General features: G+C 34.5%; 1 protein-coding gene across 2 annotated transcripts in view; it reads right to left on the bottom strand.

Annotated features, from left to right (window-relative positions):
- Nucleotides 1-2,305: 2,305 nt before the first annotated feature.
- SLC27A6 (solute carrier family 27 member 6) overlaps nucleotides 2,306-13,767 on the bottom strand; it is a 36,873-nt gene continuing 25,411 nt past the window's right edge. For both annotated transcript variants that reach the window (XM_017739358.1, XM_008637684.2), the window contains 5 exons: nucleotides 10,274-10,364; nucleotides 8,284-8,482; nucleotides 7,602-7,699; nucleotides 5,477-5,607; nucleotides 2,306-3,407 (listed from right to left, as the gene is read on the bottom strand). In XM_017739358.1, the coding sequence (XP_017594847.1) occupies nucleotides 3,231-3,407; nucleotides 5,477-5,607; nucleotides 7,602-7,699; nucleotides 8,284-8,482; nucleotides 10,274-10,364 (696 nt within the window). In that variant the 3' untranslated portion in view covers nucleotides 2,306-3,230. The remainder of the gene's footprint in view (nucleotides 3,408-5,476; nucleotides 5,608-7,601; nucleotides 7,700-8,283; nucleotides 8,483-10,273; nucleotides 10,365-13,767) is intronic.

Raw genomic sequence — 13,767 nt, forward strand, 5'->3', positions numbered from 1 at the left:
TTGTATTTTTTCACTGTTTTCTGGGGATACTGAGAAAGACTTATGAAAATTAATACAGACTATAACTGTACTAACTGTACAAGATTCACCAGGACAAGAGAGTGGGTATGTGTTTACACTTTCAGAATTTTACCTTTTTTGCACAGTAACGCCAACCTCTTTTTTTTTTCCAATAAACATTTCTTTCATGATTGACCTTCCTTAAACACAGAGGAAAACTTTATATACATTAAATCTCAAAAATAATTACCTTCATTTATTTTAATCTTTCTCTCACTTCTGTTTTTAATACATGAGATTAGTAGTGCAACTCTCCATCCACACCCTGGCCACCCCTCATCTGCTTCTTTACCACCTACTGCATGAAATTAGTTTTCCCTGACAAATACTGGGGCATCATTTTGCAGCAATACTCAAACCCTCAGACCTCAGCTAGTCCAAATGTTGTTCTGTGTAAGGGTAAGAAATGAACAGGTCAGTCCTAATATTGTTTCATTCTGAAAGGAAGACCCTTTGTGGTGTCTGACATGAGCACCATCATTATTCTTCCTAACCGCAGTGCTGGTTCAACAACTTAGGTATCCATGAGGAATGTGATATTTTGCTGCAACATGCTTCAGTGCATCTGCTGACACCCAACCTACTGGCTAAATGAAAGAAAACTACTGGATTGAGAGTAATATACTGTTTTCCCCTTAGGAAATACAGAGCCTATGTATTATTTTCTTGATGTCACAGACATCCTGTTTCTTGGGGTAGTGCATAGAACAGAACTATTTTACTGGCCTTTGAAAACAGGCAGATTGCCCAGATTGTCTTGGTTATACTACAGAAAACACGGGAGTAGCTGGAATTCTGTATTTCACCAGTGGTCACAACTGGGAAACAAATGCTTGTAGGCTCCCAAGGCAGCTGTGTTAGAAGACTCCCAGTGCTACTGAAAACGTACCCAAGAGCTTGGAAACACCAGCTGGCTGATCCTGTAGTGGACAGAGCATGAAAGACTTTATTCTTTCTCTGGTGCTTTCTCTCACCCCACCAGTGTTCACAGAAACAATCTGCTTCATCTTAGATACTTTACAAAATAAGCAACCAAATGGTGACACTCATGAACAAGTTTTTAGGTTTCTTTCTGGTTTTTTTTTAAGGGAAAAGTGTTTTCTTTTTTCATGTCTTTTTTCCCCCCTCTCGTTTCTGTTGCATTTAAGAGGTAGAAACTTTTCACTGGTCATATATAGTGTCAAAGTATTATAAAGCTAAATAAATTTTAGAACTGCTAAATATGTTACCAAAGTTAAGCAATTGATTTCACTGAATTCTTCAGTATTATACTACAAGATTAAACATAATACTGTGGATGTCAGAGTGCCATACTGAAAAAAAAAATCAGAAAATAATTATTTTCCATCGAAAGGATGTAATTTTTATTGTTGCAATAAAAGGGGTCCTGAAGTATACACCTATGTAAGAGTTAAAGTAGTTTTGATTTCAACAACGAATCCTTTGCTCAAAGTCACAGCCTAACATGCAAAGTTGGGTTTACCTTTATAATAAATACCTCATTCTTAAATTTTGCAGTTCTTGACTAGGTAATGGCACTTCCATCTGTCTCAGTAAGTGGCAAACATGCCCTGCCCCAGCTTTCAGCTACAGCCAGCCATTTGGGCACTGCCTAAGGAAACAGAAAAAGTGGGACTGTTCAGGATGTGCTAGATCATAGTGAGCCCCTTCCATTCTTATGCAACAATTATCTTCATTCTCCATTATGCATTTTACATTAACATCTACCATTAAGCATGATGTTGGGGTAGGTATTTGTTACATCTCACTGCTTTCTAAATTGCAAGACTGTAAATTTGCTTATTTATACTGTCAGTCCTGTAAGGAATACTGTATTCAAAAACATAAGTAAGCTATGATTCTCATGTATTTTTCACTGCATCCTTGGTTGGCTTTTTAAGAAAATCAGTTAAAGTGATAATCAAAGATTCAATAATTGACACAGCTTCTAATGTCTTGCTAGATGAAAAAAGTAGAAAGACACAAGAAAATTATTTTTAAAGTGTGCTACATCCTACTCATTCATGAGAACCTAGTTTCACACCACTGTTACGATGGAAGAGAGAGACTTGGGATGCCCAGTGCTGGAAAGAGTCACCCTTTCAGTATTCTCTGATACTCCTTCTGGCTGATCAAAGCAGGCATCACGATGCATTAGAAGACAGCACTGGGCACATAAAGTATCAAAAGAGGCTGGAAAACAGACTGTGCAATCAGACTTAAATCAAACAGAGACAGGATGGTATTTGGTTTAAATAATCTTATACTTTATTTTAAAACTTAGAAAAAGCAATTATTAGAACATAAAATTTAGTGGTTTAAAAATTCAACTATATTCTATTCTCATAAAATAATGATATCTAGTAATCATTACTAAGAGTATGGCAGCTTTTTGTTAATCAATATGCATAACAAAGTGCTGCAATAATTCTTTTTATGCTATATAAATGATTTTCCCCATTAAGTGTGCAGATTTTCTCTGTCTGTTGTTGATCTGCTGCTAAACATTTCACGAAAGTTTGCTTTGTCTTCAGAATCTGACAGTCCAAACAGCCAGTTTAACAAATGAAATAGCACAGATTATGACAAAAAAAAAGCTCAGCAGTGATGTTAGTATTTGGATTTGTTTGGAACACTTTTGTCTGCTTCATTTTCTTTTATGTCCCATCAGAAAAGTCCTCTGCAGAAAAGTTTTTTAGTTCCAACCACTGTCAAGCCTTTACTTCTTACAATACATATTCAGAAGTATGTAAACTAAAGCAAAAAAAAATCTTACTGGCATATTTTCTCCCTGTAAACACAACATACGACACAATATGTTCATCTGTTGATCCTTTTTTTACCATATATCATACCATGTATCATTTGTGTTCATTTAGTACTAAGAAAAAGTATCAGATTCAGCATTTATATTCCAAAGTTAATATAAAATAGATTTCAGTTATGTTTTACAGGTTATTTGCTTAGAAATTTGTCTCAAGAGGTAAAAAATGATTACCGAAAAATAATGATCAAGTAAGTAAAGATATAAGACATATCTGAATGTAAATATCAAATACAAAAAACATTATTCTGGATAATGATGTATAAATACTGGTGATGAATTTTATTGTTTTCTCATACAATAGCTTGTCGACTGTCCCTTAATAGCCTATTAGTTGGTCAATTCATTAAAGCTTCATTTTCCCAGACAAGATCATCTCATGTAATTCTTTGGTTAACAAGACATATGCTTTCTTAGAATTGTCTAAGAAATAAAGAGGATCAGTAATAGTAGATGGATTAAAACCTTCATCTACAAGTTGAAATTTTTGTTGTTTGAATGTTCCCGTCATTTCCATTTTTTCCTATAGCAGAGAGAAAGATAGATTATTGAAAAAGAAGCTACTTTTCTTTTGCTCACATTCACATTTATTTTTCAAAGTCTTACTTGCTTTAAGTAAGTTTATTCTCATTGCACTGGAAAACTGGAGCTTGTGTGCTGCTACAGACCCACACCAGACATGTGGATGACAAAAGCTAGAGCCCATTTCTTTCTGCATCCCTGTGCAGTGTCTCTTTAGTGTCACACGTGGTGTAGCCCCAGCATGCCCAAGACAATCGATCTTCTTCACTGTGCACATTATAAAAGGAAACTACACACCATAAAGCTTCTTACTACCTCTTACTACCAAGAACTCCTTAATGATAAAAGTCAAGAAGTGCACTATATCTATGACTACTGTCACCTTAAAAAAGGGGTTGAAAGAATCACGTACTAAATCAGCCATACTGATATTCAGCCAGGTCCAAAGAAAGATGGATCTGACCATTCATTTTGTTTTCAGACCGCTTCAGTGCTATGGTATCCCTCGAAAAAGTAGTGGGAGGCATCTCTAGTGAGACTGTCTTCTCTATTCTGACTACCTATACTCAGCCCAACTTTATGACCTCTCTCAATCACCTTCTCTTCTGTCTTTATATCTTTATATATATGAAACCATCTCTGAATACAAAAAATTAAGTATTATATTAAAAAAAAAAAGTCAAAGAGCCATTTTATCTACCCCAGGCATACCTACTGATTTTATCTACCTGTGTTCTGGTTGGTCTAAGAAATGTTCTGACATCTTCTAAATATGATTATATGTCAGATCAAGCTTAATATATTTTCAGTATTTTTCCCTCAAAAGTTCTACCCACTACCTTCTTTCTTGGTTAATGACAGCTGTACCAACAGTAATTAATCTGTAATGAAGGCATTTAAATTTAAATTTAAATTCCAAATACTTGATATCAATGCAACAACCAAGATTCAGATTCCTTCTGTCCAGTATAAAGGCTTTTTTGTACAGCTGTACAGGAATAAATCTAGACTAGATTCTCATAATTTCACAAACTGACTACTGCAACATTCTCAAGTCTAATCTTGCTTGCTCATATCTGAATGTTGCTGCAAAAGATATCTTCCTGGACTTATGAGATAGATTGATATATACATATACGCATATTTCACTTTCAAGGTCTTTCACAGATTTTTTGTTTCCCCTCTTTATTCTGAACCAGTATTCAGTCTCTAGGTGGCCTAGGACAACAACTTCCATAACTTACCTTCACTCTTTAAACAATGACTATTTTTTTATCTGCTCCCCAAACATAGGGGACTCCTTCATAAACATATTCAAAAACATTTTTCTGTTTGTCTTTATCATGATGTTTGCAAAACACCAGAAAATGCTCATCAGACTTCATTTATCATGATTATCAATATTGTATGCTTTTGATACTGTTACATTTTTTCCTAGCCCTATGTAGTCCACTGTATTGTATTTACATTTTTACACTCTTTGGGGCAGGGACTATTTTTCCCCACTAACTGGACAGTTACTAGAGCAAAGCAGTGCACAAATAAGGATGACTTTGTTGATTACCGTGGTGACAACAATAACATACATTTTTTATTCACCTTTTCAATTTATCTAGTATCCTTTCAATTGCTTTAACATTTGTCGTTGTTACACAGAAAATAACATTCATTTTATTGTGCACAGTCACTGTCTCCTGCTTTAGCTCTATTTCTCTCTCATTTTCACTGAATAAAATGGATTTTAGATTCTTTTCTTCAGATGCAATTGTTCATATTTTAAATCTGAATCTTTTTCTTTCACCATGCTCATGTTCTGATCTGCCCAAATCCTTCTGTATGATCTCTGTCCTTGCTCATTTGTACAATTTCTCCCATTTAAACATAATCTGCAAATTTATTGACTTTTTGTGTAATCCCTTTTCCAGGACTCCATTAATGAAGACAGCAAATAGGACTAGGTTTAAAATTAATCTAGTGATACGTGAAAGAGAGCTTTTTGTTATTCACTTAGCCATCTCCGTGTTTAAATGATATAGATGTTTGTATACACAGTGCAATAATGCAGCTTACCTGGACCCTTAAGAAAAGGGGACAAGCATAACTTGGTAGATAGGTCACTACTTGCTTATACATCTGCTCCAAATCTAATGATGCATTGTGCTTTAAAATAAGAGAAGCCATTCCTGCGTTTCCCTCATGACCTGTGCAAAAGGAAGAGAGATGAGAATTTTGTAACGTCAATAAAGTTGACACTGTAGTGATACACCATATAAAAAAGTACTGTAGTGCATTAACAAACCAAGTCATGTATCATATTTTGAGTTTCAGTGAAGCTGCAAGATCTCATTCTTATTTTATGTGGTATTACATGTACTTGGAGATCATTCAAGTGATCAGTTAAGCAATGATGCTGTAAATGAATGTGGTGGGTAAGAGTAAATGGAGTTCCATGCTTGATATAATCGATAAATGTGGATTAACATCAACAACATTCCTCTCTCAAAAACAAGAGTGATGAGCCTCTTTCCTGGACTAGCCAATTATGTCTTCATTTCTGTTTTAGTCTCTTTCTCCTGCCAGTATCTTTTCTCAAAACTGTGGATCTGAATTATCAGAGAGAGAGATTAAAAGTTCGTACTGTTTTGTCTGGAAAAGGAGAGCACTGTGCATCTTTGGGAAAGAACAAAATGGGTAAAATGTAAAAGCAATGAACTTCAGCTATCAAAAGTAACTGCACACTTTAACCATCAGCTAGTAGTAACACCAGATATGTTCTGCCAACCTTATCTTTGTTGTGGTTTAATTTTTGGTAATGCTACAAAATCTGTAAGGAACTTGATTTGTTTAAGTGCAATTATCAAGACAGTCAGATAAACTGAGTAGGTAAACAGGTAAGTGTTGTATAGGAAATGAGTGTCTCTCATACTTATGAGTCTGATTTTCAGACAGTCTTCTTTCTGTGATCTTTCTTATTGTATGGCTTTAAAATACAGGTAAGTGACACCTTTTCTCATTTTAAACTCCTTTATCATTTTGTGGTGGGTTTATCCTTGCCAACAATCAAACATCCAGTCAGCTTCATGTTCCATCCCTTCTTCCATGGGACAGAAAGGGAAGTGAAGGAAAGGAAGGCTCAAGGGTTAAGGTAATGGCAGTTTAATAGGGAAAGGAAGAGATACATGCACAAGCAAAGTAAAACCAGGGTATCGTTCAATATTTCCCGTCATCAGGTAGATGTCCAGCTACCTCCTCCATGGCAGGGCCTCAAGCAGAGAATGTAGTGGTTTTTTGGGACGACAAATGCCACAATCACAAACCTCTCATCCTCTTCATTTCCTCCAGCTTTAATAACTAAGCATGGCATCATATGATATGGAATATCTTTAGGCAGTTTCAGACCACTGTACCATCTACATCTGCTCCCAAGTTCTTGCTGTCCCCAGCATTCTCATGCACTGAGAAAGCCTTGGTACTGTGCAAGCTCCAGTGAGTGGTAGCCAAGCACTGTAAGTTATCAACACTGTTTTAGCCACCAACGCAAAGAACAGCATCAAACAGTCTCCCATACAGAAATGTATATTTATCACAGAGAGACCTAGCATATATTTTTTAAAAAGTTTTAGCATGAATGAGAATCAAGCCCATATGATCTCATGAAAAATAACAAAAAGAGAACCTATTAAAAAGAAATTAATGTATTTTTTTCCTTACAGATTCATTTTCCTCTTTGTATTCTTTTTCACTTTCTTCTTGGTTTTGTAACTTAGGTGTTTACAGTTATTTTATGAGGCTAAGTGAAATAAGACAGAATAATGTATTCACACATTTTCCTTTAGAGTTACATTACAGTTAATTTTTGAAGTTGTATTTTATTTGACACGTGTCTAGATTTTCCACAGATGTGAATTTAATAAACCTTTATATTTTAATTTAGGTTATATAGCTATCACAAATTTATGCATGGAAAATTTTCAAAAATACTCCTCATTGCATGCAGATAAAAAATGCATGATTCACTGGCTCATTCACAATCGAGTGGTATTTTCATTATCTGCATCAAAATCTACATTTTAGCTGGGTATTAAACAGATGAATCAATCAAACATGATTCATATGTTTGAAACACAAAATAAGAAGAGTTATGAGGGTTAACAACTAACCTGGGAGAAGAAAAACGTGTAACTAAAGCTTTTACCTGGCACAGACACACCATAAACATTTGCTTCTTGTATGAAGTCCAACATTACAATGACATCAGAAACTTCTGTAGTGGCAACATTCTCCCCTTTCCATCTAAAACGTGTGAAAAAAATAATTTTATCCCATGACACCTCCTCTTTAAAAAAACATTAACTTTAGTAGAAACTCCATTCATTTCAGACTAACACCACCTCAAATTTTTTCACACTTGTCACCCTGGAATTGGATCACCAGAAGACATGTTGCAATTCAAACCTTACTGGGTATTGGAACACTGTAGGGGGCATTGAAGATCAATGCAATTGTTTCCAAGCTTTTTACATGTATATAAATGCATCAAATGTGGCCAAGCTCTACTATTTGATACATTTTTTCAACACCAATACCCAACTTCCTGGCTCACAGCAAATGCATCACTAGTTACATGCTTACTGAAGAGTGTTCAAAGAGCTGGAATTCCTACAAACCGTTCTGAAAATGAGCCATTCAAATCCACAGGATTATTAATTAAGGAACACTTGTGACAAAATTAAGCCCCTATCATCCACTTCAGAATCATTATAAACTACATCACAATACCAATAAATTGAATAGTTCCAGTCAAAAACAAATATAACCACATTATTCTATTCTGTATATCTTTAATGAAGAAATGTGAAAAGAAACAATAATTATACCTGAAGGTATCTCCAATCCTGTCCCAAAAATATAGAAAATTGTCATGGTCTTGAACCATTAGATCTCCAGTATTAAAATAAAGATCTCCCTTCTTAAATACCTCACAGAGTAATTTCTTTTCTGTGTGTCTTTTATTGCCAGCGTAACCAAAGAAGGGGTTCTTCGCGTTGACTTTGGAAATCAGAAGACCAGCCTCCCCTATATGGAGAAGTTGAAAGAATATAAACCTAGAACATCATTGGCCATTTATGTACCTGACATTAATATTACTTACAATATTGTCCACTCAAATTCACAATCACTTGCATTTCTTACTGGTGACTCATCAGGTTTCTACCAGAATGGTCATCCGTCAATTGCAAGCTCATTAGTAGTTTATTACCCTCTGAAAGTGCACAATTCAAGTTAATATTGAATTTACTCCCCCCATGTTACTGAATTTCCAATGAGTCTCAGCTTCATCAGCTTCCTAATGAAAAACTACTGTTAATCAAAAGCAGGTGTTCAACCCAGGCATTATGTCCCTATTTAGTCTCTTTTCAGAAGTTCTGAGAACACTGAAATTACCTCAGTTGGTTGGAGCCTGGTGTTAATAACACTGAGCTTGTAGGTTTAATCCCTGTGAGGGCCATCCACTTAAAGAGTTTGACTTAATCCTTCTGGGTCCCTTCTAACTCAGAATATTCTATGATTCTGTGACTTCTTAAGTGATACAGCATCATCAGTTTACTTTTTGGAGCACAATATAGAAGTTTTAATACAATTTTTTTTCCTCAAAATGTAGGGAGCATAGAGGAAAGGGTTATCCTGTTATGCATGTAGAGTATCAAGGTGTTAGTTTGCAGAACATGGAACAATTGTATGAAATACCCTTTTTGGGAGCAAGTTCTGAACAATAAAGCTTAATAGTTACATTACTTTGTATCAGAGACAAGAATTATAAATATGAAAATATATCAAAATGCTTCCAAAAGTAGTCACAATTTTTAATTTGAGACTGCCTCCTTAAAAAACAGCTGTGCCGTTTTTTTTCATAAACTGGTAAGTTTAAAGTGGAAGTATTTAGTTCACTGGTAGTATCATTGCAGCCATAATGCTCTGAAGAAATAAGGCATGGAAAAAACAAAGATTATAGACAGAGATAATACTTTTTATTAGACTGAGTGGTGTAGTTGGAAAAAAATTAGACTAAGTGTCTAATTAGAGCATGTGTTCCCTTCACAGGTCAGTGTGGCATCCCTGGAGATAAATTCCTATAAAATTTCAGCTTTTGGGGACATACCTTCTTCAAATTGCCCACCTTTGATTACCAACTGTTAGAGAATCTCATAACTCATTTGAAAATTGTGTTTCAGCTCCCTATTAAAGCTGTCTGCCTGACCTTCAATACGAGTTTTTCTAGCTTCAGTTTCAGCTGTTACCTTCCCACACTTCAGTATATGCTCCAGTATCTGATAAACACTCTGAAAAATTTGTGTAATCATGATTCTGTAATCATGATAAATATTTTGAGGACAGCCATAAGGAAGCAATTTTGGGGTTTTGTTGTTTTGTTTTGTTGGTGGTTTTTTTTTTAATTATTAAGCTGAATCACATCACGTAGTCAGAAACACTTAATCTCTCATCAAAAAGCATTTGCTCTAATCCACCAGTGCTTCCTGTAGATCTCTTAGGCAACCATTTCCTTATGTTAGCCTCCTTTAAAAACACAGATGTCACTAGGTATATTTTGAAAGATAATACCATAGCATCACTTTTGAACATAACTCCTCTGCTCTGTGAATATATCCAAGGATCTCCTGAGTGCTTCTGATATCAGCACTGGTGCGTTTAATGCTGTTTTATCTGAGATCAAAAATCATATTGCTTTTTTTCAGAGCAAAGATTTGGTAAATTGCAGTAACAATAGCAAGGCTCCTTAAAACAACTCTCTGAAGTATTTTTATTAAAATCAATATGCCGTAATATCCTATTAAAATACATACTTACCTTTCTTAACTTTTTCACACCAACCATGCTTATTTCTAATTGGTTCATCTTTTTGGAAATCATACTTGATTAAATCAAATGGGAAAAAAAGCTAAAAAAGGGAAGAAGTCATCAGTTATTCATCTACACAGTGACATCTGGTGGCAGTAAATATACATGAGGAAACCTGTACTCCAGTCTTGCTGATCTGAAAGAATGCAGTTTCATTTAAAACTGAAAATACTCTGTATGTAAATTTATGCCATTTTCTGGAGGTAAGCAACATCAAAACAGTTTTGTAAATGAAGACATAGAACTGTCGTTTTGTTAATTTTCTTACAAGTAAGTTATAGGATCCACATCATCAGCAGAAGAGCTACGTCAGTCAGCATAGTAAGAGCGTATCTCTAGTATTTAAGTGACATTTAATGGTGGTGGCTGGTATGAAGTGTTCTTGGGGTCTTCTGGCACTGGAAACAGCTGGGAAGTAAAAGGCCTCACAAAGGAAAACCTGCTTCCTGTTGGGCTTTACTCTTCCTTAACTAGCCTCAGTTCTTCCCTCTCACTTTCTCTGTATGGTGGTAGGAGTGAGCACCAGCAGAAGGATATGTACTCCCATGGTTCCAAGCAAACTGAAGGAGAGGACAAGATACTCTTATCAAAACTAGCAACTGCAATACTTTTTTTTTTTTCTTTCTTGAATATACAGCATTTGACTCTTATTTCACTTCATTTTTCTGCTGTGATATGAATCCAAACTGGACCTTTACGAGACACTGACAGATACCTTATGCCTTATACCATTTGGACCATGGTGTTTGCGGTAGTCCAAATTGTCTCTTTATTATTCTAAAGAGACAATTTAGAATTGCCTGGGATTCTGTGTCGCTTTCTCAAAAAGAAATACATCAGCAATCTTTAACAACTAGTGAAACCAAGGATATGTAATTATCTTCTCCTGAGAAATCTTGGCAATAGGGGAACAATTTTATAAAACATGAATATACACCTACACTCTTCACAACAAAGAAATGCAATGTAACTTAGGGAAGGTTATATGAAAGTGACTGAAGTAAAGAGTAGGATGTTAAAACACAAATCTCTTTCCTTTTCTGCCACTAATTTGGATGAAGAGTTGCATCGTTATCCTAATTTGATATGTTGTTGTAAATATATCAAATAATTTTTTTCTCAAAGAAGTCTGAATAAAGAGCAACTTGAATCCCACTATTTAAGTCTCATATGGACAAAACTGGTTCATTGAGTACTTTCAATGTTCAGCACTGTGTTTTTTTCTACCCTAAGTCTGAAATAAAAAGATATTTTAACAATTGATCAAAGGAAAAAGGTCATAGCGTGCAAAATAATGTTGCAAGAATGGGACACTATTCTAATTAAGTGAAGGGTAATTATTTTTATTAACCTCAGATTAAACCATTTACCAAAGTCAAGAATTTGAGAGCCAAAAAGTTTGCCTCAATTAGAAAATAATTGATTATTCTTGAGGAACAGAATGGGAGTGGGTCTTTTTTTCTGGCTGTCTACATTTAAATGCTACTCTTTTTCACCTTCTTTTTTTTTTACGTTGACATTTATTACTTTAATAGGTTTCATATGACCAAATGCAATGAGAAATATAAATAATAAGAATGAAATGGTATAAAATGAAATGTATTGTGTTTTCGTGTCTGATTAGAATAGCTTAAAATAATGCATCATACAGGGTAGTATTTTGAAAAGATAGAGCTCTTGAGCGCTGATAGAATGAAGAATTTTAAGTTGTTACAAATACTCAGAAACTGTAATTCAGTATCTGAGATAATCTAAAAACTGTTGAGACTATTATATTATATATAACTATAGTATGTTGCATACATATTTTTGCCTACAACTTCAGAATATTAATGAGGTGTATTCCAATTAAGTTTTTGAAATAGTAGTCATGAAAATACATAATTAAAAGAAAATACCACATCTTGTATTATATATGCATCGTGAAACTATACAGAGACTGTGCCAACAGCTGTGCCTGTGCAAAAGTCTTTTTCAAGCTAAATCATTCTATGATTCTAAGCAGCTTGTTTTTCGTATTAAATACTAGAAAATGAAAGCTCCAAAGCAAAGTATTTAGTGTGGGCACAGACTAGCATTTGGTTCAACTCATTATTCAAATTTTAATGGGACGAGGACCTGAGCTGTTGAAGCCTTATCATATTATTTTCATAGAGTACTGCATTCAACATTCGTCATTTTAATCTACATTTTACTCTCTGAAGCACGACATAAATGTAGCAAAAAAAGATCATAATTTAGCTAGCTGAAACTTATAATGAGTAAACATGCAACATTATTGTCTCTTACTATGCTGCCTAGATGTTGTCTAGTAACAGCTTCCCTCACCCTTTTTTCTTTTTTTCAACTGATTGGAAATACGTGGATTTAAATATTGTTTTGAAAATAGTTTTGACATTCCTAAAGTTTCAACTCGCAGAGAATGCTCAGAGAACCTTTATCAGAAAGCAGAGATCACAAGCTCTTTATTACTTGTTTTAGAGATGAAGTGGTTTTGAATTCTCTGGGAGAATATCAGCTTCTAAACCAAACATTACATGTACTAGATTTAATTTCAAGCATCTTTGAAAACTGAAACGTAAGAAAAAAATTTTGGAGCATAATATCATTGTATCTTAGAGACAGCTTTTAAATATACTTGTAATGGCTTATTTATGCTGTAAAGAGCAGATGCATAAGTCCTCCACACAGTGTTGTTAGCCAAAGTAAACAAAACCAAGAAACAAATCTTTTAAGCTACGTTTGATATTAACTGAATCACATTGTTTTCTTACATGACATGTAAGAAATACCTTAGAATACCTTAGAATACAATTGTAGTACATTATTTTAGCTCAAAATTAGTCAAAGGAGAAGAAACAACATTAATTTTCACTGGCCAATGAACTTAGGCGCTTCCATTGCTTGGATTTACAAATCAGTATTCTTCTTGTGAACAGATTTCTCCAGGATCTGAAAATTTGCTTAAAACTAGCTTTGTTTACTTTTAAACTAAAAGATTTCTCGTCTGCCACAAGTTCTAATACTGCATGAAGAAATGCATAATACTAATTCTGAATGGCTGTGTGAAAGACATTTTATATACTGAAATTATTTAAATATGTTGTAAGATTTAAGTGTTTCTCAGCTCAAAGCTGATTTTTATCTACACAGTTTTGAGTAAGAGACTTAGATTCCTGTGATAGTTTGAATATCTATGCTTAAAATAATGAAAAATTACATTTACAAATAAAGTTTGGATTTTTTTTTTTTCATAATGCTTTTCAGGTGAACATGCCACGTGTTATTTTTAGCCCTTCTCATAAGCTTCCTTGGATCTCACTAATCCCAAGCTTCTTTGTTGTCTGCCATCACTCAGAATTTAAGGAGTGAGAGACTTTTATATATATTTGATAGACACAACTGAGGGTCTTCCAGATTTTTCCCATATCGCATTTATATAA

This window comes from Corvus brachyrhynchos, unplaced genomic scaffold (assembly GCF_000691975.1).
Source record: "Corvus brachyrhynchos isolate BGI_N302 unplaced genomic scaffold, ASM69197v1 scaffold547, whole genome shotgun sequence".
NCBI classification, from domain to species: domain Eukaryota; kingdom Metazoa; phylum Chordata; class Aves; order Passeriformes; family Corvidae; genus Corvus; species Corvus brachyrhynchos.